Source organism: Anser brachyrhynchus (assembly GCF_964034855.1).
Source record: "Anser brachyrhynchus genome assembly, chromosome: 7".
Lineage (NCBI taxonomy): Eukaryota > Metazoa > Chordata > Aves > Anseriformes > Anatidae > Anser > Anser brachyrhynchus.
This window is the reverse complement of record NC_137701.1, coordinates 10,699,838-10,724,253: the sequence shown is the minus strand read 5'-3', so window position 1 is coordinate 10,724,253 and position 24,416 is coordinate 10,699,838. Positions and strand designations below refer to the sequence as shown.

Here is a 24,416-nt window from a genome sequence, read left to right as displayed (position 1 = left end):
CTACACCAGGATCGCATCCTGGGGAGACCCCAGGTTTTGCAAAGCAGCAGCCCTTTTTTAATTTAAAAAAAAAAAAAAGGAAAAAAACCTCATCATGTGCTCGCTGCCTGCATTTTCTGCTGGGCTCCGCACGGTGGCACAAGGAAACCTCTCTCCGGAGGAGCATCCCCGAGCTCTTTCTCTTTCCTCCAGCGCTATTTTGGCCAGGAGAGGAGCAGCACAAGGCTTCTGTAGGTGCTGGATGCTTGCAAGCCAGGCAGGGATGGGGGGACACCCCACAGCCTCTCGGGGTTTTTTAGGATGCTGGGTGCCTCTGCTGGGCATTTTGCAGCTCCCTTTGGAGAGCCCCAGGCTGTAGCTTGGAGGCGTGCTGCTGGCACCGTTCCCTTGCCAGCCTGCTCTCCTCCTCACTGTTATTCCCGTGGTGAAGAGTGGCTGGCTGCTCGGATGGGGGGGGGGGGGGGGGGGGGGGGGAAATCATCATCTGACCGGCCCCAAACCACACAAACACAGCAGCCCTGTGGTTCTGCCTTCCCCTTCGGCTTGCCTCGACGGCTGGAGGAGGAGAAAAGCAGCTGATGCTGCTTCAGTGCTGGAGCCAGCCGGCTGTGTAACCAGAGGCTGCTGATAAGCAGGTGACTTATCAGCCCATCTCCACTTGCAGCATCCCACCGGGGTGTCACAGGGAGATTTTGCTTCAAAACCCAGCCCAGGGAGAGGCTGATTTTGTGCAGGGCGCCTCCGTCACCTTCTGCACCATCTGCGTTAGGGTCAGCGCTGCCTGCCCCTCCTGTGCCCCGGCTCAGCCTGCCAGCAGGGCACGGGGAGCCAGCAGCACGTGGAAAAGAGGGCAGAGAGGGCCAAATGGAAACTCATTAGGGAGCGGATCGACCGGCAGCCCTCCCTCGGCAGGGCTGGCGAGGTTCCTGTTGCGTGCCCTTGCTGCGAGCGCTTGTGCAGCGGTGAGCTTTGCGGCTCCATCCTGTCCTTCTCCTCCTCTCTACCCCTGGGATCACGTCCGACAGGGACAGCAGGAGCCTGAGGGCTGGGAGCCAGCACCAGATGATGCCACCCAGCTTGGGAGCAGGTTTGGGATGGATGGAGATGGAGCTGCGGGCATGGGAGCTCCGCTTGTCCCCAGCCCAGCTCCGGGGCTCTGCGTCTTCATTTCCACACCAACCTCTGCCCCATCGCACACCTGCCCAAACTGTCTCCTACCAGCCCAAAATCTGGCCAAAATCTTTGTGCCCTTGCTTGGGGTTAAGGGCAGACAACAGGATGCACCTCAGCAGGTCTGGGAGTGCCTTGGCACTGTCCCATATCGGGGCAGGTCACAGGAAGGGAACAAAAAAAAAAAAGAAAACTATTTATTTTCAGCCAGTGTTTAAATAGATTGAGCAACACTCTGAGAACACCCCGTGGTGCGAGCACATACCTGCGGTTGGCAGAGCTGGGCTTGGCCAGCACAAAACACCCCGTGAAGCCTTTGGCATCCCCGAGGTACCCAAAAACCCTCATAGGAGAGGATTAGGGGAGAGCATCATCTCAGAAATCTTAGTGAAGAGAGGGTTATTCCAGCACAGCCGAGCTGCCCTGCTTCCTCACAGGTTTTGCCACCTGCATTTGGCTTGCTGGGTAGGTCAGCACTGCATTTATCAGCACCGCACCGGGATGTGGCCTTATGGCCGCACAAAACCTTATCTCATCCCCTATTTCCGTGTGAGCAGGGCGGGTGCCAGGCTGTCCCTCTGGAACAACGAGGGCTTGTTTTTCCCCAGGGGAAAAAGCTGTGATAGGCCACGCCGGGGCCCCGAGGTGCTTTCACTTCTCCTGCTTGCTCCTTCTGAGCCGTCCAGCAGGTAGAGATCCCGAGGCCGGGTTATAAACCCCACTGTGAGAATGTTCCCAGCACTGCTGCGACCCTATTAAATGCTCTGGCAGCCAAGTGCACTTGTTTGTGGGAATTTCCTGGGTATTTTGCCAGCTTATGGAATAAAAGTTGGGGTGACCTCCCAAAGGGTGCCCTCTCCAGGATCCTACATGCTGAATTTGGCAGCAGGGCTTTGTTTCTGGTGATCAGCCCCATCTCCTCGCTCCCGGTAAGTGTAATCTTATTTTTCGTGGTTATTCCCCCAGGTTTGACTGTAAAGCTGTGTTATTGCCCAGCATTACATTAAAATCCATTGCAGCCCAGTGAATGGCACGCAAAGGCCTGAGGAAGTGGGGTATCATCCCCTCCATCTCTGTTTCGGTGGCACGATCGGATGCCAGACAGCAAGTTATCTCTGCCCCGCCGTTACGCGCCGCAGCCATCCTCAGCCTGCCTGAGATGTGCCGTGTCTGGGGTTTCAGCTCAGAGAATCTGGGCAAAATCTGATCTCAGTGTTAGATAGCTCTTTCCACGGACTTGCATCTGCTCAGTGGTGGTTTCTGATGCGTAAATAGTGAAAGCAAAATATCGGGGTTTTTTTTTGTAGTTCGGTGCCTAGAAAGCAGGGTCCAAGTGAGCTCCAGGCCAACAGTTTTTGTGCATCCGAAATCCCATATTCGAGGTAAGGTTTCTGGTTATAAACACATTGAATTTGGCGTGGGGATGTCACTTTTTTTTTTTCGTGGATCTCAGCCAACCTCCGGGGACTCGCCTCTGGTTTTCTTCAGAAAAACCGAGTCCTCTGCTATCAGCCCTTCCCTTATGTCGTCTCCCCAGCAGCATCTCTCAGAGGGCTGGCGGCGGCAGAGGAGACGTGGGGTCTGCTTCTCTGCCTGTTAACGGGGTAAGGAGACCCCCCTGGACTCCAGCAGAGCAGGAACGAGCTCAGTGACGGCAGCCTGTGTCTTCAGACAGCCCGAAGCAAGCTCCCCAGACGTGCCCAAACTCCTGCATTACAAACTCCTGCGTTTCCCAGGCTGCTAGCTCTGCAGAGCCCTTTGCCTGAGCACAGTTCGTTTGCGCCCCTGCTAATTGTCGGAACAGGAACATCCAGTTAGCGTCCCCACCTGGTAAACGGGATCTTCTTTGCATCTCTGTAGGTGCTCAGGGCCCCAGCTGTTCCCAAAGCAACTGGCAAAGCCTGTGGCCACCTCCGCAGCGTTGTGGAGCGAGCAGGCTCCTCCACCCTAAATTTTGTGACCCATTCAAGTTCCTGTGGCCCAGTCCCCAAGTATTTCACTCCTAAGATGCGTGATCAGCATTAAAATTGTCGATGAACTCCCCCAGAGCCAGGTTCTGACACCCCGTCGCCCAGACGATAGCAGGATTTGTGCACGCCTGGTGCAGCCTGCTGAGCACAAAACTTGGTTTTCTCCTGCTGTAGCAGCACATAAGCCATTGAAATGCCTGTGTCTGAAATGGCCTTGAGCTCACGTTGATTTGAAAGGGGTTAGGACTGGGTGCAGGACTGGCAGGGGAACATGGGCAACGCAGTGAACTTGGATCATGTTTTGGGGCTTAGACCTCTCTGCAGGCAACGCAGCACTTCTCAGGTCAGGTAGACAGCAGGTTTGTAGCATAATTCATCAAAAATCTGGTTAGATCCACATTGGAAAAATCTGGTTAGAAATCTGGTTAGATAAGAGAAGGGAGAGGTCATGCATCCTATTGCTCCACCACCCAGCTTTGTAATGCTCACATGATTAGGGAAAAACACTTGAAATCCAAATTCCACCCTGTAAATGACACTCCATGAACATCTTTTTTCTGATCCTGTGACTGTTGTTTTCTAATTGATAATTAATGTTGAAAGGCCACTTTCTTTAAGCGAGGCTGTCGGGGTCGTCCTGGCAGCATCCAAACAAGCTGTGGTCATGCAATAAAGTAATTAAACGGTCGTATTAATAGAAAAAAAAAATCCCTTGTGGGCCACATACAGAAATAGCAGAGGCATATTACACCCCTTCCCTGTCCTTCTTGTTTTGCTCTGGCGTGCTGGGGTTGGAAGATAAGAGGTCTTTGTAGAAGAGCCTGTGCAAGTTCCCTCTGCAGCACTTGGGGCAGAAGTTTGGAAAATCAAACTTCATTATTCTTTTAAAAATAACCTGTTCTGTCCCTTGGTTTGGCCAGGAAGTGCCCAGAATTACCAGGTGAAAAACAAGGATCAGGAGTGAGAGCATTGGTAGGCTCACTGGGGTGGGATTCACTGTCTGTGGAGATAAGTGAGCAGTATCTCATCCAGTGAGCTTGTTGAAATCTGCTCACGGAGGATGGGTTTGCTTCCAGTTATCAGAAAACACACCGGAGAAGGCCCAGGCCACTTGTGCTCTGTATCAGTTTACAGTTGATTTTATAAATGACAGCCAAGAAATGCAAAGTTAACAGCTCACATTAATACCGTGCTTAAAAGAGCAGCCCTGAAGGAATGCTTCTCTTAGGGAACCTACCCCCGAAATCCCATCCCTTTATTATCTGACAAGGCCAAAAATCGCAAACTGAGCCCAAACTTTACCCTTACCTGAATTATTAGGAGGGGTTTAGCTCATAACACTTCCCTCTCCATTTTGCCACTCCGGTCCCCAAGAGGACCAAACCCAAGAGCTTGAACACATTAAAAAAAAACCCTCCTCCTGCCTCGCATTCCCACTCCTAACTCCCACCCCGTGCAAGCATGGTTGCCGCAAGCACTGGTGAACTTCATGTCATGCTGTCTGGCCCCATGACACGTGATACCATCTCTCTGTGTGGTTCCGTTGTTTGGATAGATTTATATTTTTTTTACATCAGTTCACAAGATTTGGGAGCCCACGTGAATAATTGTTGGAGGAAGCGATGACAGGGGAACCAGCTGCGGTCAGGCAGATTTAATTTTCTTTCCCATGCAGAAGCTGTGATCGCCGAAAGCCTGCATCTGAACCTCTGCAAAACTCAGCAAACTGCCTTGAAAGAGGTAAAAAAAAAAATCCTCCTTTTTTGGCTGGTACATTGAGTTGGGGTGGGGGGAGAGTCTCCCTAAAATAATGTGGTTCCCAAGATTTATGACTATCTATGGACCTGCCTCCAAGAAGCTGCCCATGTGATGTTTTTCTGGCTAAAACAGCACTTTCCGGGGGTGTGGGGGCTTAGGTATGCTTGTATTTTTATTTTGTTTTATTTTATTTTTACATTGTCATTGTGTAGCAGGCCACATGTCCTTGCATCCTTGTCCTTGCATCCTTGTTCTTGCATCCCAACGGGTGCAAACCCAAATCTGAGATCCCGTCCATGCTTGCACTGAAAGGCCCTGGAACAGGGTCTCGTTGTGATGTTAATTGGTGTCTATTGACCCACTTTGCTGTTCGGATTCAGTGGGGCTTTCAAATAAGCTTACGTAAGGGCAGCTCGGCTCGCCTCTGCCCCTGCCAAAAAACTAATTGCCTTTGTGGGACCAAGTCTGCGCTGGACATCAGTGCATGGCTTCCAGCGGGGCTCCTGTGTTCCTCCTCTGCAGCTCAGCGTCTCTAACAACTGCTTTTTCTGCACCAAATTCCTCCAGGTAGGGACTCAAAAATCCTCTTGTGGCTCTGTTCATAGAGTTTAGCCTAATCTTTGTTTCAGGAGAGTTGGTGGGGTAGAAAACTCCCTTCAAAAATCCTTCCCTGCTCCTGCCCGGCTGAATGTTTCTCCCCTTTGCTCCTGCTGGCTTGCTTTTTGACAAGATACCTGTCAAGGGAAACGAAGTGTGCCTAGCATTGCTCCGATGGAGATAAAGAAAGGGTTTCTTTTAATGTACATGAATGTTGTGCTAAAACACAATGTTTTACCCAGAGAGGGAACAGCAAGTATGATAACAAGACCAGCTTTGCTAATTGGATTATTGCAATTTAAATATATTCCTTCATCTATATGAAGTGCTTTGTTTTTCTTTTAATCCTGTCAAACCATCTTTTCTTGATAACTGTAAATGAGGGGAGCACCATGTCCAAATTAAGCTGTTTGTTACAAGTGAAGCTCAGCTTCTCCTGGTCGCTGGGAGAGCAGCTGATGAATACAGGAGGCCTGTTTCTGGCATGGTCATGCTGGTGACAGCACCCCAAGGTGCTTTTTGTTCCCCACACAAGGCTGTAGGTGCAGGATGATGGGTTTAAGGGTCGAAATACAGCAAGGAGCAGAGGCACGGAAGTGCAGAGGAGGTGCTGGGGCAGGCTGGCGGGACCTGGTGTGCTGGAGCCGGTTGCTCCGGGCGAGCTGGCACACCAGGGGATGCTCAGCCCCGTGCCAAGCCCCGCGGCTTTCCTGCCTTTTTTCCCCTGGGGAGGTGTTTTAAGCTCCGTGACGTGGCTGCTTTTGTCACTCAGACTCGCCAGCGTGAGATGGGGAGGAAGCTGGATCTCTCCAAGCTGACCGATGAGGAGGCCAGGCACGTCTGGGACGTGGTTCGGAGGGACTTTGACCTGCGGAAGAAAGAGGAGGAACGGCTGGAGTGAGTACCCACACCGTGGGGTCTGGCAGATGTCACAGTATTTACTGTGGGAGATTGGCAGTCAGCAATTTAGTGGGTCCTGGGAGCCCATGGGGTCCTACAGAATCTCTGAGAAATAACTGAACCTGTTGCCAGTAGGCTTAAATATGTTGTGTGTGCCACTCTGGGAAAGTTTTAGGGAACCATAGGTTGGAAAAAGAATCAAAAGTCACCAGAACAGCAAATGGATGTATGTTCATACCCTTACAAACAGGGTGTTTGATAGAGATGATTCCTCCACTGGATCACAAGGGAAGGGTGAGGGGCGGAGAGTCATCCTTTGCTAGGGATTTCCCCTAGGATGCTCGCTCTGGAAGAAATCAGCATCAATTTCAGCGGCAGAAGAAGCAAGTAGGTTTGAAAAATCCCCTTTTCATGAGATGCAGGAGCGCCTGGGAGCCTCGCTGGCTTGCTGGTGCAATTAACTGGGAGATTTGATGACAGCTGGCGGGAAAACTGGTTCGCCTGCCGGGGGGGATTGCAGAACACAGCATGGCAGTGGGTGTCCTCGTCCCCTGCAGCTCTGCCCCTCCACGGAGGTGGACGAGGAAGGGAGCATGCCTGTATAAAACAAAATTCAGGGAAAAAGGGTTAAAAGTGTCTGTTTCCTTGAGCTGTGTGTCTAGAAGCTGGTTTGTAGGGCTGGCACAGTCTGCAGCATCGTGGGTTTTCTGTTTGGGGCTTTGTTTTTGGTATCCCCATAGAAACTTACTGCTTAACATTAGCACCGTGTTGCTAGCAACGCTGCTAGGACGGTGAGCATCTGAATATCAAAAAGTAGATGCCCAATTGGGTCTTTATACTGATTTACGTGTTCCAGAGCCTCGGTTAATGTAAGCTGGAGCCGCCCCAGCATAACAGTGAATGGTGTGCTGGCAGCAAGCTGGTTTTAAAAATCTCCATGGGGAAAAAGAAAAAGGAATAGAGCTGATCTAATAATAGACCTAATCCCGGTGCAAGGATCTGGATGGCAGGAGGGCCACGAGTGGCACCTGGCAATGACTTGGCAGAGCTTTTGTCTTAAACATAACATAACATAAACAAAACATTGCCTTCGTTTCTCCATGGCAAAGCCCTGGAGGTAAACTTAGTGATGGTGGAGGCAGCCGGGTACAGCAGAAACCTCATGAAGCCTGCTGCTTGCTCAAGGTGTGTGGCCCAGGCTGATTTCTGCTCTGGAATAGGCAGCTTCCAACCCTGCCTAGGCAGAAAACAAGCCTTGTAGGACCTTCCCTACAAGTCAAACAGCGTCTAGCAACCATAGCCCCAAAGGCAAACATATTTGGGCTGGTGCAGAGAACAAACAGAGAGCCTTCAGGCAGAGCCTTCGGCCCCTGCTCTGAGCAGGTGGGTGGAAATGTGTGTTTTGGATGGTCCTGACTGTTGCTGAGGGTCCTTTCTGCGTGGGGACTAGCCCTGATAGCCAGCTCTGGTGGCAGAGAGGACATGCTCCCCAAATTGTTCACATTAGCTGGGCTTTCACGGGAGCATCACGAACATCTCCACCGGCTGCGGCCAGAACCTCACTGCACAAGCATCCTGTCTTTGATATAAATCTGTGCTGAATTTAGCACTGAGGGACTGGATCAACACATCTCTTAATTCTCCTTAATCTAAGATTGTAACCTGCTCTGAATCCAGAGCCCGCCGCTTTGCTCGACTCCGCTTATTTAACCCCTGATTTGTCATTAATTAGATTTGTCCTGCAGCTTTTTTCCACAAGCTGTGGGGCTCAGGGTGCTCCCTGGAAAATCATTTCCTGAAATTATCGAGGGTTATGGAGTTTGCCACGTGAGAGGTGGCAGAGCTCGGTGAGATTACGGTACATTACTGCCCACCACATAATGCTTGTCCCTCTGCTTTGGGGTCTTTCTGCAGGGAGCTGAAGTGCAAGATCGACCAGGAAAGCAGCAAGAGGGCGTTCCTGACAAATCAGTCCCACCTCAACGAAACCCACTGCGTCCACTGCCTGCAGCCCTTCAAATTCCTGCTGAACAGCAAGAGGCAGTGCCTGGACTGCCACTTCTACACCTGCAAGAGCTGCAGCCGATACAACAAGAAGGAGCAGGGCTGGGTCTGCGACCCCTGCCGCCTCTCCAGGTACGGGGAGAAAATCTGTCTGGGGTCACTTGGGTGACGAGGGAATTGGGGTGCTGCAGTCCTCCCAGCCCCGTGGCGATGGGAGGCTAGCTCATCACCCTCTCTCCCCTCTTGGAGCAGGATTGTGAAGATCGGGTCCCTGGAGTGGTACTATGAGCACGTGCGGTCCCGATTCAAGAGGTTTGGAAGTGCCAAGGTGCTGCAGTCCCTCTACGGCAGGCTGCAGCCAGGGCAGCGGGACAACTCGGCATTTCTAGGTGAGGGCGAGCGCTGGGGTGATACCACTGAAACCTACGGGTAAGAAGCCTGAGCTCTGTCTCCAGCAACGATTAATTCTCTCACCTTGCCTTGCGTTCCTTGGGCAAGGAATTTGCTTATCAGATGTGCTGGCTGCCCGCAAACAGCTCCCGGGCTTGCTCCGTGGGGGATGTGATAGGTTTTTAGCTCTGTGTCGGCGGCGAGGTGAAGCCGTGTCTGTCTGGCGTGCATGGCCAGCAGGCACAGAACCCGCCACGGCCACACCAGGCCCTCGGGATTTTTAGGCAAAACACCTTCCTGCTGGGAGTCTGCTAAGGGCGAGGAGTAAAATGTGTCCTCACAGGAGAGGGGAAGTGACGGCTGCGGGTATACAGCAGCGTGCGTGTCAGCAGGTGGCAGTGATTTTCAGGCTTTTAACCTGTCTCCGGCATCCTCTGCTCGGGCTGTGACTTCTGCCTGCCTGGCAAAAGCAGCCAGAGCAACCTCCAGGTCCGAAAAGCAGAGGGTGCATAGAGCCAGCACTCATTTTTCCCAGTGATCTAACGATTTTTACAGGCAGTCTGATGGAGCTCTGGCACAGACAAAGATGTATCAAAATTAGCGAACTGCCTGTCACAATTTCTGTACTCTTCTGAGCTCCATGGACCTTCAGGATTTCTGAGACCGGTCTGACAGTGTATAAACACGTGGTGAAAGCTGCTGTTAATGTGCTATTATTTACTGGATAGCTGCTAGCTGCCATACAAACATCTGCTGCACTGCTTTGTCCATTTCCTTGAAAAGCCAATGTGGACTTTATTCCCACCATGAGAAGCACTGGAAAAGTCTGCACAAATACCATCAATATGAGCTGATTCAGTCAGTCCAATCGTTTTTCTGTCCAGACCACTCGTGGCAGAGATATCACGAAGAGCATGGAGGATAGAGGCAGCAAACACGAAATTAAAGGGCTGAGAAAAAATTTACACAGTGTGAGAATTCATCAGACCACAAAGCAAGGACAATCCTAGGGAAAACCAACCCCAGTTTGAGGATAACAATGTTTTAGACTTCTTTAAATTGAGATTCTGCCTTCTTTTTCACAAAGGCAGGTGATTTTTTTTTGTCTTTGCTTCGTTAACAAGGCTTGACCCTTGAGGAAGCAAGAACATCCTCGCAGGATGCTGCTTGCAGAAGTATAGCACGGTGCAAGGAGGATGAATTGTTTGCTGTGGCTTCCCCTCCTGCTGCATTCCCAGCCTATGATGTGTTTCATTAGGACTGGGGAAGTGGTGGCAATGAGCTTTTTGATTTTTTTTTTACAAGTTCTGTCTCCGAGTACGTGTTTTGTTCCTTCTAAAGTCTTTTCATGACTGTGCCTTGTGATGGTTAAGACTGAGAACTCTGGTGTACTGCAGCTCTGACTCTTGTTCTGTGCAAATGACCTGGAGAAAATGTATTTATTTTTCCCATTTTTTCTTCTCATTTAGGTCTTCACGACAGAGTTTACAGCCTGCCAGACATAAACAGTAAGTTGGAAAGAGAATTGCAGCGTGCAGCTTGCAGTTCAGGAGAGGTTGCTGCTGTCTCCTCCTTTTCCCAGCCTCTGGCTGTGCGCTGCAGAGCTGCTGGGAGTGCCTAGGACAAGGAGGACGTCTCCCCACTGCTCGGCTCCTGCCCTGCAGTGCACCTGGGGCTCCCAAGGGTGGGTTCTGACACAACAGGGATTTTTGGTTACAGCCAGACTTGAAGCTTGCCAGCACTCATCACGATCTCAGTGCGTCTACGTTGTACGCTTAAAGCTGGCTGTATTTGCGGCAAACGCACTGAATTTGTGGGTTTAGGTTTTGTTCATTAGGAGGAAAGGGTTGGTCAACTTTGCCTTTTGATAGGATGAGAGAAATTCCAGTCCCTTCCCATCCTGTGTCCTCTCCCCTTTTACTTGTGCAATGTCTGTGCTCTGGCATAGTGTGCCAAAACCAAATTAACTGAGAGAGGTGTTTCTGGCGTGGACTTCTTCATCCCAGAGGAGAAGCAAGGTATGATGTGGTAGGGACTCGCCTGCCCCAGGGGTGGGGTGCTGAGCTGCCCCTGCACAGCGTGCCACTCTCCTCCCTCCAGGTGAATGCCAGCTCCGTGCCAGCAGCATTGGGGATGACAGCAATGATGAAGACGATGCCCTTCGTGGGGCCGAAGCGGAGTGTTACAGCAGGGTAAGCCTTTCCTTCTGCCACCCCTTCTGTCTCACTCTGTGCCCTCGACTGCTGCTGACCTGCCGGGGGTGGTGGTGGCTTTCTGTTCCTGCTAGGAAGTGTATCTGTCCTTGCAGTACGCATGAAATCTTTCTTTGAAATGCTGTTAATGTTACATACCTCCTGTTACACACACACTGTTCCAGCCTATGGTTATGTGCTGCACTTCACACCCTCAGTACTTCACTTTTCATCTACCCTTCTGAAGTCTTAGGGGCTTGTCCAAGCCACTCCTGCCCCAAGGCACCCAAAGACCTCGCAGACATGGGGAGATCTCACCCACAGCATCCCTGGCTGAAGGCAGGGAGGTGCTGCAGGACCCGAGAGCAGCTCCTGGACTTCTTTGAGGGGTCAAATTGCTCAGCTTGCCCACTGAGCATTTATAAACCGGGAGAGAGTCTCTCTCTGCCTGTTGGTGGCCACAGTCCTGATCCAGAGCTGTGGAAATCAGGAGCCTGCTTTTCCTTGACTCCAGTATAAGCGCGTGCTGTCCTGTACACCCGGCTCCTTGGAAACAGGACAATCCTGAGACCCAAACATTCTCCAGAAAAATCATGAGCCTCACCTTGGCCTGTGCACAGATTCAGGCAGACTGAGGAGACGAGGATCGTTTTCTTCAGGACCAGCTGTGGTTCATGCTGAGTTCTCCTTTCTCGCACTTTCCATGCTAAGATGCGCAAGACAAAGCGCCTTCTGTCTGTCCATCCCTTTGATTTCGAACTGGACTCGGAGTACTCTTCCCAGTCTCGCCGCCAGTCTGTGCAGCTTTCTCCAGCACCAATCAGCCCTGATGGCTTCCAGGTACTGGGGGGGTGGTGGGGTTGCTCTTCTGCCTCTCCTCCTCCTCACCGCCTCTGCCACCTCCTCGGCCAGCCTTGCAGCTGCTTGGTGGTTCTGAGAGGCAGCGGTGCCGATCCTCCCTAGAGCCTTGCTGTACCCTCTCCCATCCCAAGTCCTTTGCCAAGTTAGGACAGCTGAGCGGAGTGGGATGGTCAGTCATATGAGATATCAAGAGATTTTCTGCATCTCTCCCTTCAGATCCCTTGGCTGATCTCTGCAGGCAGCTGTTTCCTTGTGTTGTTCTAGGGCTATGGGACACTCTAATTTCCAGCTAGCTTTTGGAAACAGAACATTCACTAGTCAAGGGACAGAAAAAAAAAAAAAAAACAGCCGGCTCTCCCATCATACCGTCTAGTCTGGGGCTGTTTTTCCCACGTGGTGGCACTGGGGACGTAGGGTTTGAGTGTCACCCCGCAAGAGGGGCATAGAAAGGAGCCTGGTGCACCCTGGAGGCAGCCGTGTTGTCAGGGCCCCACGCCTGCTGTGCTAGCACCCGGGTGCCTGACCCCAGGATGTGATAATTTAAACTCTGCTCCTAGCTAGAGCTAAGATGTTCTGAGACACGTAACAAAGGCTTTAAAACAGACAAACAAAAAGGCAATCCACACAATTCCACATAAACTGATACGAGTTTGGGGAAAGGAAGTAGATTCATTCTTTCGTTATCTAAACCTGCCCTTGTGCTGCGGGATTTAACATTTAGGGAGGGCTGACCTCTGCCAAGATGATCTGAATCCAATTTATCATTTGCAGACTATTTGTGGAGCAGAAGCTCGTTATTATTTTAGTAAGCAAAAGGGCAAAGTGTTTTAAAAAAGTGGATCTCGGGGACCAAGGTTTTTCCTGCCTAGCTTCAGGGACTCTATACCTATTTCTCATAAAAATTAACAGTGCCCCCTGGCAGTGATCCTGAGTATTGCGCAGTTTTGAGCAGCAAGGTTAAGAGGCCTTTAAGCTGGATTGTTAAAAACTGGCATTATAAAAGATCAGCCCGTGCATGTATTGGAGGACAAAGCCAGGAATTGCTAGGAAAGGGAGAGGAGCCCCCACTGGCAGCAGCCCAACAGCAATCCTTGCCTCTCAGTCCTTCCCAGGTTTCCCCAGCTCGGCTGAAGATGCCCCCCAAGAGCACAGGGTGGAGGAAGCAGGTCTGGCAGCGGTCTTCCACCACATCTTGCAAGAACAGGAACAGCACCCAAGCCCTCCAGAGCAGCTCTTCAGCACAGAGGTTCATCTCACCATCAATTCACGGAGAAGGAGCCTGGAAAGAAATACAAAACCTGGTAGGTGTGTGGGGCTGGACTCCTCCTCTCTCCTTCTGGGGAAAGGTGGCTGCAAGAGCAGTTGGACCAAAACGCAAATGGCTTTTTGAACAACGTCAAAGTGACTAAAAGGCTTGAGTGTCAAGACTGATTTTTTTTTTTATTTTATTCACTGAAGAATCAGCTGAAGTTATTTGGCTGTAATGGGCTGGTTTTGTCCCCAACAAAATCCTGGTCGCTGGCTGCACGGGCAGGCTGTGGGGTCTGTGGTTTATAAATACCCTAACAAATGAGGGCACAGAATTTGCCTTTTATTACCACTGTCTCCTGCTGTGACAGCAGAGCCAGGAGGACTGAATGCCATCATTTGCATAGGCAGCTGTGGAACATATCATTCTGGGTCTCAAACTGCCTGGCTATATTTTCCAGTGTTTGACTTCCAGAGCACTGGGAAACACTGGATAAACCTTAATCTTTACCATTTAAATCCCCACTCTGAGCCCCTCTGGACTGTTAAGTCAGCAGGGCCCTCAGGCTTGTTAATTCCCTTTTCCGCAATTGTTCTCGTCTCATTTGAAATCCTCCTTTAAAAGGTGTTGGGTCTGCTCTTTTAAATGCTTCCTCCTAGGCTGGTACCCCTGAGATAAATAACTTACCAGCACTTGAATGAAGGAAAGGCTGTGTCCAAACCTGGACTGCCACAAAATCGAAAAGGCACTGTCAGTTTTTGGTTTAGGGCACAGCTGTTTGGGGCATGAGCGGGCAAGGATGATGCTCCTTGTTCCCAGCTCCATCTCAGCAGCTCTACTTGCAACACCGACAAAGGACAGAAAGAGAAACCTGGAGAAGGGACTGGGTATTTGTTTGTCTTAGGGATGGGACTGATGTCCAGGAGTTCGTATGAGTCTCTGGGATCTTTTTACTGAAGCCTTCTCTCTCCAAAAGGCAGCCCCTGGGGCGAGCAGCCCCGGTCCCCATACTCTGCAGACATGGACACCTCTGATGAGGATGTGAATGGAGCCCAGAAGGTCCCTTCCTACTTGCCCCACCATGTGAAACGCCGGAGCAGAGCCTCTTCCCAGGAGAACATCAGCCACTCGGGAAACCAGGTATTGAGCAGGCTGCAGAGCCCCTTGTGAGACCACGGCTGTGGCCAAGCCTCTGTTGCCAGAAACCACGCTTGTTATCTGCCAGGTGTGGCTCAGAGGTGAAGCAGACCCACAAATAACCACAAAACACACAATAAATTTGCACAAAATCATTGCCCCCTTCCGCAGAGGTGCAGTTTGGCACCGGCGCCTGCCAGGTGCGGGCCCAAAAGGGATTGTAGCTCCCTGCATGCTCCGGATCCTTCTCTCTTCAGGATCCAGGGGAGCAAGGAGTGTGGCCATTACACTTTGTCAAGCAAGGTGGTGGGATGGGGGATGACCTAGGAGCTGGCTTGTCCTCTTGTCACAGCCGGGTGGCACCAGCGAGACGAAGGCCCAAGGCCCCGCTCTGCCCCCTGTGCTGTGGGGACCTGCGAAGGTGGCCATGACACGCAGAGCACGCCTGGGGCCTGGAGGTGCATTTAGGGCTCGTCCTTCCTTCATGGCGAGGGAGAAGAGTGGTTTCTCTGCCCCGTTAGGTTTACACAGGAGCACTCTGGACCTTTCCCAAGGCCTCCTTCCAGCCTTTCCTCTTCTGCAGCCATGGCTGGGAGAAAGCCAAGTGCTGGCGTTTCCCTTTGTACACGCTATTGTTGCAGTAACAAGCTTGCCTTCAATGCTGTCAATTCTCCAGTCTGTCCCCATTAAACTGCAACCTACCTATAGTTTTGCATGTCCCCTTTCTTCAATTAAATGTGCCGGGGCTTTATGATCAGGCCGAGGCTTGGAGATGTAATCAGCCTTGAGATCCTTTTCTTTCATGGTGTGGAGTGTTCCAGCCCCGGCAGGACTGGGTCAGGCCAACCTGCCACGTCTCTCCCCTGAATGAGAATAGGAGAACAGTCTACAGAAGGGTGTCGAAAGGGCTGTGAGCTTGTGTTTTAATTGTAAATAAGGACCTGCAGTCCTTGACGCCACCTTTGAGAAAGGTCGGTGGTAAGAATGGTAAAGCCTCCCTCAGCCCTCTTCAGCAGCAAAATGCACATTGGTGCTTGACTACACAGATATATGGGGAAGAAATTTGCTGGTTTCTGCTTACAGGGGTGATTCTGCCATCCTGGACCCTGTTTTTGGCAATGGGTAGGGGGTCTGTAACTGCAGCCATCCCTTATCACCATGCTTCGTGTACCTAAGCAGGGAGAAACCTTTCCTTTCCTTTTCTTTCTCTCAGCGTATGTTCAAATTAGTGAATGTGCTCCGTTTTTCAGTCCCCAGTAAATAGAAAAACCTTGGACTAGGTGTCCTTAATGAGGCCACGGTACGTTAGGCATGAAATGTGCACAGTGCTTTGCAGTGGGGAAATGGGGCCAAATTCCTACCAGTGCTTCAGATGACTTCCTTCATCGCCTCCGCAAGCCCTTGCTTAAGCGCGGTCCGGTGTGCTCTGTGTTTTGCTCCATCACACCAGTATGAAGGCTGCTGTGGCACCTCGTCACCCTAATGGTTATGAGACATCTTCTAATTCCCAATTCAGCCCCATTTGTTCTTATGCCAACACCGTTCATTAGCTTAAATAGCTCTTCATCCTTCCTGCCCTTTATGCTGCTGATGCATTTACAGCTAGCAACCGCGTCCCGCAGAGCCTTCCCCTGGCCCAGCAGGAAGAAACCAGGCTCCATGCTGGCCCATTAACTTTGGAACAACACACGTGTTGCTGTCACTGTTGGCCCAGGAGAGGCCAGGTACAAGCCCAAAGAAGAGAGAACATCTTTCAAAACTCGGAGCTAGTTTGCAATTCCACAGCAGGCAGGGAGGAAAATGCAGGTTTCAGTGCTAGATGGCTCCCAGCTGGTGGTTCAAGACTGTGCCTTGTAGGGCCCAGAAGCATCTTTATGAACACGAGTTAATCCTGTATCGCATCCCATAGCCTGTTGCTTCAAAGGCAATGTCTTCCTGACAGACACCTTGTTGTCTTTTGAAGGCTTCGAGAGATGGAGAGCACATCTCTTTGTCCTGTGTCACTTCCACCCCACAGATGAAAACCCTCTTCGCTACAACTGCTTTGGGTGCAAGTTCATCAAAATGTGTTTGATCTGAAGATCTCTTTTGCTTTAACTCTGGCAGGAGCATGCTTTTCAGTCCCTAACAGAAGAAACTTAAATTTTCTGGTAACAAAACCAGAGACTGGTCACTAGTCCTACGACTCCAGGAGCTGCAGGTGTTGAAATAAAATCCAAAACAAAAAACAACTCTTAAATCTGATGAGACTTGAAAAGAAGCCCTGAGCTGGGAAAAACTCATTCCCACACAAAAACATTCGGTTTCAGCAGAGGCCCAGGTCTTGGTCCTGAACAGGACCAAACCACAAGGAAAACCAACTTTTTTACTGTTTGGGTCTCTCCCCAAAAGCCATTCTGGTGGATTTAAAGGGATCTTAACTCTGGATTTCCAAAGCTCTGATGTCAGTCTTAGGCTGCTTTTCCTCTGATTCCTACAATCTGACTCCTTCATCTTTACCTAAAGCTTCTGTTAGGTGTCTTGGGTCTCTCCCAGATGTCTCCTGGTTAGCTGAGAGGCTGGAGGCAACACCTCTGCTAAAATAACCTGTCTTCACTCTCTGGAAAAAATGCCATTTGCCCTAGCTGATGTCTTGCTTATGGGCTGTGATTTATTTTGGTTTGTTCATTTAAGCTTTTTAACAGAGATCGGGGTTCAGCAGCCTTTGTCATGCAGGGTGGGGATGCACCCCAAGGGGTGCACCTTGTGTTGCACAGTGAGCATCAGGCATAGGAACCAGCCTGGCTTGTGAGGAAGTGTGAAAAAAAGCTCTTCAGCTCCTGTTCTTGTTAACAGCAAGCCCTGCATTATGCTCTGACCTCCCCGAACTGCCGCGGTATGGATAGCGCAGGTAGCACCAGGTGCTCAGTTCACGTTGGTCTCCTCTTCTGAGCTTTATGGTTCATCGCAGACCTCTCATTGTCACCGGAGTGGCACAAGAGTCAGGCCCAACAGTACCAAGAAACCACTTACAGCTGGACTGGATTGCTTCCTGCCTGGAGGCTTAACGCTGCTTGAGGATGCATTCAATCCAGGACGGTAATTACCGTGCTCTGCTCTCCCCAGTGTCAGGTTTTTATATTCATCTTCACTTAAGCAGATGCAATCTCTCTAAGCTGTTGTGAGGATCTAATTAATCAAACACCAGCAAGCACAAAAACTCAGTGAGAGGATGGAAATGTTATAAAAACAAAGCAAAGCCCTCGCATCCCTTTGTTGCTGCATTTACTCATTGCATTTACTGCTCGCTCCCTTTTGAATGGGAGGCAGCCACTCAGAGCACGAGTAATGTGGAAGGTGGTGTTTTATCTATGTAAAACGGGCAATATTTTTCATCATTTGTATTTTATTTGTTTTGATCAAAGGAGGAAGACTTGTTTTGGAAGAAAGCAAAACTTCTATTTCTAAAGGAAGAAGGAAAAAAAAGTTTCCTTTTATGTTTGCAGTGATTTAACCACAGAAATTTGTCATGGCTCTTGAGCACAGAAAGCAATTTCTCTTTGATTTCCAGAATTTTGTCTGTCTGACTCCTCTCCTGGTCACTTTTTCATCTGGAAGAGGAAGGGAGAAAAGAGGGGCAAGAATCTTGATAAATCAAAGCATTGAGAAGTGAGAAAATTTCAAAGCATTTTGGGGAAAACTTTCAGTTTTACATTTTCTATCTGGAATTTTTTGATGGGAAATTCCTTCTTCCCTTCGTCTTCCTCTCCCAGTGCTGTATTCAGCAGGGGATGGTGGGGTACTAGCTGCATGAAAAATGTCATAGCAGGGAGTGAAAACTGATGTTGAGTTGAATTTGGGGCAGTACAAAAATGGTGGGAAGAGAGTTGGCTGTGTCACATCCTGATGTCTCTGGACATCAAGGGACACTCTGGGGCCGGTGGTGAGCGTTTATTATAGTTTATTATATTTATTTTAGTGACATATGGGGTAAACCCTTCTGCAAACCTCCTCTCCTGCTGTGACTTCTTTGGGGAGCCCGTGGTGGTGGTGCCTTGCTCTTTTTGTTCTACTGGTTGCATGTGCCTTGGGCTGTGTTCCCACCGTCCTAGCAGTGGCGGCAGCTCTGTCCTGTACTCCTTTTCTCTCTTCTTTCCTCTAGATTCATGAGCTCAACAAACGCATGTCTGCAATCGAACGCATGCTGAACCGCTTGGAGGAAAAAATCCTGGTGCGCTCTGCCGAGGTAACAGGGCAAAGCTGGGGAGAAAATGTGGATGGTGCCCGTCCCTTCCCCTCCTATCAGCTGGTCCCCATGCAAGCTCCTGCCTTCCCTGCCCTTTCTGCACAAGGAAAACAACTGGGTTTTGCTTTGGTTCTCTATTAAATGCTAATTTCAAGAATATTTAGAGTAAGAGAGCAGAGGCAAGAAGGATTTCTGTATCTCCTCTGGCCTGCCCTTGTCTTACTATGCCATCAGTCTCAGAAGAAAGCAGCTAAATTAAGTTAAAGTTGGGCAGCAATGTAGAATCTGTGAAAACATAGGCCACTTCACATTGATTTGGGGTTTCTAACTTTAGACTGTGTGCTTCTCTTTTCCTTCATGTGAACCCGTTAGGATGAGGTGCCCTGGCCACGAATGGCTCAGTAGTGATAATTGCAGAGAAGTCCCCCAGGCATCTAAAAAACAATACAATTTCTTATTCTCTCTCAAATTCTTAACGGGAACAGACATTCAGTGTTTCTGTCGGTAAATCCGACCTGCAGAGTAGGAGGTGTGCATGTCTGCAGGTGTCACCAGGCTGGCAGAGCTGCAGCCATCAGCAAAACCTCCAAAGCATGGCTTTGATCGCCTAACCAGAACACCTAGAATGGTCTGAGGTCTAGAAAAAAATTATATATGGGATTCTTTAAATGCCAAGTGGTTTAACCCCAGGAAAGAAAAGATAGGGGTGAGGGGAACAGAAGTATCCAAGCAGGTAGAAAGGTGCTTCAGGGAGAAGTAAAGCTTTGTTTCCGTGTCTGTGGCAGATCAGGGTAGAGGTCATGGGTGTAAGCTGCCGCAGGACAGCTTCGGGTTAACTATTAAGGGAAGCTTTCTAGCAGAAAGGATAGCAGGGCCCTGGAATAGGTTGCCTGGGAGAAAGGTTGCCTGCTGCAGATGCCATTATTCGAGGCTGTTAAGAACAGCTTAGACAAAAGCCATCAGGTATGATGCAGGTAATTGTATTCCCGTCTTCACTCGAGGGACAGTGAGTTCAGTAACTTCCAGAGATCCCTTCTAACTGCTGCGAGTTTAATGGGTTTCTTCTTCGGGTAAAATGAATCGTGTGTAATAACAGGGCCGCGTGGAAATACGCCCTCTGTCCTATGGGAAAACGTGCTGCCTGTTTTCTCATTGCAAACCGGAGCACCTAGGGGCTCTGATGCAGTACAGCCAGGCTCCCTAGGGGGATGGTGGTTCGCACGGCTGCTTCTCTTAACCTGGTGGATCTTCGGGTTGTTGTGAAATGCTCCCCATGGGCCCCATATGGTATTTATTTTGAGGAGGACAGCCTAAACTTACTGTTTTGCTCCCCACCGCCTGTGCCCGGTGAAGGAGGTGGTGGGCAGGCCTGCGGGATGTAGGCACGGGGCGCTCCTGATCCCCTTTGGTGCTGGATGCCCAGCTGGTCTTGGTGAGAGTGTCTGGAGCCAGACGCACACCCTTGTCCCCATGGTAGAACCGTGCACTTACACAGGTCCCTTCTGTCCCTTCCCTGCTGTCCTTTCAGTCTCCAGCCCCAGACCCCCAGCTCGATCCCAACGCCGAGGAGGAGCAGCTGAAGAGGAAGCTGCAGGAGCTAGCCAGCAACATCAGCGACAAAGAAGTTTCCTCCGAAGAAGAGGAGCGTGAAGAAAAGACAGGAGTGAAGAAACCAGAGATGAGTTCCTCCAGCGATGACATGGCCAGTGAGGCTCGAAAGGTGATCTGTGCCCTCCTACCTGTGCTGTTCTGGGCTCCACATTTGGTTCCTTCCTCCCTTGCACCATTACAAGGTGCCTCTTGTTTCATCCCACACCTCCCAAATCAAAATTTTGGGTCCCAATTCCACTCTACTGGGTCAGTGTCACCTGCACTTAGAGCACTGTGCTGCCTCCCATCGCCTCCTGCTGCCAGCAACAGGAGGAGAGACCATTTGGTGCCTCTTAAATTGAAGCCCAGATTCTCTGGATCTGCCCTAAATTCTGCTACTTTTTGCCGAAAAGGCAGCCCTGAAGCAGGGGGGATACCGGCACACTCATCTCAGTGGGGTCAGGCGGGCAACACAGAAGTCACCCAGCTCAGCTCTGAAGCAGAGACCCAGCTGAGTTACAACAGCCCAAGTAAAAGCAAACCTGCCAAGGGAAACAAAAATTCAGCTTTTTTGCATCACGGTAACACTTAGAGCAAAAAACATGAAATACGTTTGTGGGACATTGGGTTCGAAATGACTGCAGTGACGTGTAGATGGAGCAGTTTGGGTTAGAGGCTGTGGCAGCATAGATTTTTTTTTAACAGCAACCTTCCTTACACTTTCCTTTTGTTTGTTAGAGGTATTTATGAGGGTGTCTCTTGTTAGAAAACAAAGTGATGATGTGAAAGAAACTTGATCTGCAGTTATCAGACCAGAACTCAGAGTACATTTATCAGTGGTGGGCACGAGCCCTAATTAACATCAGCACCCTCTCAGTTGAGAGCCAGGTTTGGATTTTGCTTAATTCTGAGTTTTTTTTGTGCAAGTCTCCTGTGTAGTTGGGAAGAAGTCTTCTAATGGGGGAAGGCTGCGGTAAAAGCAGGCATTCCTAGGGGAAAACGTGAAGCTCGGCGCCGCACAGTGAAGGCACCGTAAAATGATAAAAGTGCCAGCAGGACGGAGCGGGCTGGTTTTCCGCAGAGCGGCTTGCCTGGAAATCCGTGCGGCTGTAAACAAAACTGTTTGTCTTTGTCTTCAGCGCACACATCACCCCAATCTCCTTGGTTTCTAGGGAATTATCAGCCGAGAGAGAGATGATGAGCTTCTTCGGTCTATTTTTTTTTCGGTCTATTTTATTTTACGTGCTTTCTGACTGATCAAGCAACGGGGCTAATGCAGGCAGCGCTTACAAGCGTTACTGCTGTCAGCGCTCCTTGGGGTGGGAAGAGAGGACACGAGCCCCAAGTTCTGGCCATGTGGCAATGCAATACTTTTCTTTTTTTGTTATTGACATCCATGCTCAGGCCTGTAAGGCCATGTTAGATCTCACACTTTTCCAGTGCAGCATCAGAACCAGCCATCCTGGGAGGAAAAAGGGTAAGAGAATGTCATGGGTTTCCCCGGAGGAGTAAAGCTGTAAGTCAGAGCTGTTGTCCTCCCCTCCTGTAACACCTTCAGGTGGCCGGACGCTTTGGCAGTCTGACAGCTCCATGGCATTGCTTCCAGGCAAGGAAAGGTCCCTTGGGAACCTTTCTGAAGCCTTCCTGCGCCGCGGGGAGCCTGCCCGGCAGCAGCTCTGTGCTAATGGCAGCTCCCCACCCGCGTTTCGAGGTGATTCCCTTTGTCACGCCATCCCCAAAGAAGCATGAGCTGAGATCAAAGCTCTGTTTTAGCCACGCTTCCATCTCTGCTGGAGAGCCCTTCAGGAACAATGCAAGCCCTTTAATTATCTCATCTCCATCTTTCTCCAGCTCCCGAAGGCCTGATACCCCTTTTACCCCCCTCTAGCGCTGTTTCGCACACCGTCAGCACACGTTAAAATAATGATAACTTCTATTTTTTTTTTTCACCCCTTTCTTCTTCCTCCTCCTCTCCCTCCGCTTTGGCTGTGCTGGGCATTCGCAGAGGTCGTCGGCTCAGGCTTTGAGCGAAATCACGGCCGAAGTCCTGAGAGCCATAAACGCCACGGAGAAAGCGGTCTGTGAGTCGGTGCATGGAGAGAGCCAGTGCAATGGGCCCTGTGCCCCCCTCGGAGGGCAGCGTCCCAGCCTGGAAGATGGGAAAGGGCTGGCCGAAGCGTACCGTGAGTTGGAAGAAAATGTAAGGTTCCCGAGAGTTTTCTGGGAGCAGGGTGGGAATGCAGAGAGCCTCCCAAATTTCTTGTTTAGCCAGCACACTAAGGGATCGGAGAGGTTGCCTGTGTGTTCCCCATATGTATATGAAGATCCCGTGATCCTCCCATGTAAAATGGGGAGGAGCTGCCAAGGAGAAAGGTGGAAGCAGTGTGAGGGACCCATGCTCTCGGCCCGTGACAAAAATGGAGAAAAAAATAAAACTGGGGGAGCTGGATGTGCATTAGCAGTATCAAAGTTTGGGGATTGTTCAGCAAAATGGTGGCCAAAACCCACTTGGTCCTCTTATGTCAATGCGTGTGGACAAATTAATGTCTCCTAAATTGCGTTGCTTGGACTCGCATCCTTGCAGTAGCCAAGGAGGAGGTAAGTGGCAGTAAAAGCCATGGTTTTATTAGGGGAGATAGTTGTGCTCCTCTCACCCTCTTATCTAAACAGCAAAGTCAACACGTTGCTTCCCGTAGCGGCCGCGCATCCCTGTTCCACACCCCGTAGCTCATCTCGGTGCCGTGCTGTGCTCCACATGCGTGTGTTTCCCTGCCTGGGCCTGGCATCATTTCTGCATACCTGGAGCAGTTCCTGTGCAAAGCTGCTCAAAACCAAACCCCCAAATCCTGACCTTGCTCCCAAGCAACCCAGCCACACAAACACCCTTAAAAAAGAAGGACCAGATTTGGAGCATCAATTTATCTCCTTCCCAGCTTGCTCCCGTGGGACGTGGCAGCCCACGCCTGGTCGCAGGTGCCTGCCTCCCCTCTGGGCTCATGGCATGAGGATGCTGATGCTACTCGAGGGGGTCACGGAGTTTTGCTCCTTCTTGTATCCAGCTCGAGCCTTTTGCTGCATCACCCGGTTGGTAATTGCTCTCAAAAAGCCTCGGGAAGGGAGGAAATGAGATGAAAAGCCCTGCCGGAACAGAGTGGTGCTGTCAGTGCTGCAAGGCAGGAAGGCAGTCATAAAACAGCGGCAGGAGCTGTTGTGTCTGGGGCTCAAGAGGAGGAAGGTTAACTTGCAACGTTGTGGATTGTTTTTTTCTTGCGTTTCAGGTGTACCTGACTGCTGGGAAGACGTACCAGCTTGAGACAACCCTCGTGGAGCTTGAGGAAGGGGCTCAGCAGGGCGGCACGACCGACTCGGAGCTGTCAGAGCTGGAGGACAAAGTGGCCTCGGCAGCCGCTCGGGTGCAGCAGGCAGAGAGCGAGGTGAGGGCAGCCCCGAGAGCTGGTGGCAGCAAATAGAGCTGGCTGGGAGTCTTCCAGGCCCTGCCCGTGGGGGTTTTGTTTATTTTTTTTTCTCTCCTTAAAGATATCAGACATCGAGTCTCGAATTGCGGCTCTGTCCGCAGCAGGGCTGACCGTGAAGTCTGTGGAAAAGGCAAGGAAGAAGAGCGGGCAGGTGAGTGCTGGGCAGGATCGTCCCAGTCCTGAGGGGTCTGTGCTCGCTCCTTCATCGCCACCTTCCCTAGGCACGTATTCCTTACACACATATGAAGGGAGGATGGTGTATTTCGGGACTCCTCCGCGCTCCCTCATGCCCTTCCCAGGGGTGGGAAGGGGGAAAGCTCCACGGGATCACTGTGTCACTGCTGAAGCACTCGCTCTCTTGCCTCTGAGCCTGTGCACAGTGTGGGACTCCACTCCTGCATTTCCATACTGATTTTTATAATCGTGGGTCATCAGGGTTCCTGACGTGGCGCTGTGCTGCCTTTTTTGCTCACCTTAGATCAGTTTAGGCTAAACAGAAGAAGTGAACATGCAGACAAGGCAGGGTGAGGCTGTCCAAGCACATGCTGTACTCCATCTCCCACATCTGCCCAGCCCCTCGGTGCAGATTTTCTCTCTGTGCCAAGCCTAGAGCTTTCAATATATGGGCAGAAAGCGGTGCCATGGCCGCAGCCCATCGCTCTGACAGCTCTCCCTCCTCTGGGCACTCCAAGAGCCCTGTGCTGCTTCTCTGTGCTCAGGCATTCACCTCCCCTCTGGAGGGGGCTTACTTTAAAGTAGTGGACAGGCAGCCTCTGGGGTACCTGGGTCCCCCCATCCCCTTCCCCACCACTGACATCTCCCCCTCTCTTGCAGGAGATGTCTGGACCACAGTTCCTCTGGAGGAAATTCAACAGCCCCCTCGAAATTAGCGGTAAG

The 24,416-nt window shown here is 50.7% G+C and overlaps 1 protein-coding gene across 11 annotated transcripts in view; it reads left to right on the top strand.

Moving 5' to 3' along the window:
- The window catches only part of MLPH (melanophilin), a 30,432-nt gene that overhangs the window by 4,181 nt on the left and 1,835 nt on the right, over positions 1-24,416 (top strand). For 7 of the 11 annotated variants that reach the window (XM_080600140.1, XM_080600147.1, XM_080600145.1 and 4 more), the window contains 15 exons: positions 4,816-4,880; positions 6,268-6,392; positions 8,310-8,531; positions 8,652-8,788; positions 10,259-10,297; positions 10,890-10,981; positions 11,693-11,821; positions 12,945-13,143; positions 14,068-14,231; positions 18,370-18,453; positions 19,982-20,173; positions 22,049-22,243; positions 23,322-23,477; positions 23,581-23,670; positions 24,354-24,411. In XM_080600140.1, the coding sequence (XP_080456266.1) occupies positions 4,816-4,880; positions 6,268-6,392; positions 8,310-8,531; positions 8,652-8,788; positions 10,259-10,297; positions 10,890-10,981; positions 11,693-11,821; positions 12,945-13,143; positions 14,068-14,231; positions 18,370-18,453; positions 19,982-20,173; positions 22,049-22,243; positions 23,322-23,477; positions 23,581-23,670; positions 24,354-24,411 (1,947 nt within the window). Of the gene's footprint in view, positions 1-499; positions 2,100-2,477; positions 2,553-4,717; positions 4,881-4,974; positions 5,466-6,267; positions 6,393-8,309; positions 8,532-8,651; positions 8,789-10,258; positions 10,298-10,889; positions 10,982-11,692; positions 11,822-12,944; positions 13,144-14,067; positions 14,232-18,369; positions 18,454-19,981; positions 20,174-22,048; positions 22,244-23,321; positions 23,478-23,580; positions 23,671-24,353; positions 24,412-24,416 lie in introns of those variants that run through there. The other 4 variants (XM_080600150.1, XM_080600149.1, XM_080600148.1 and 1 more) reach the window with 4 other exon arrangements.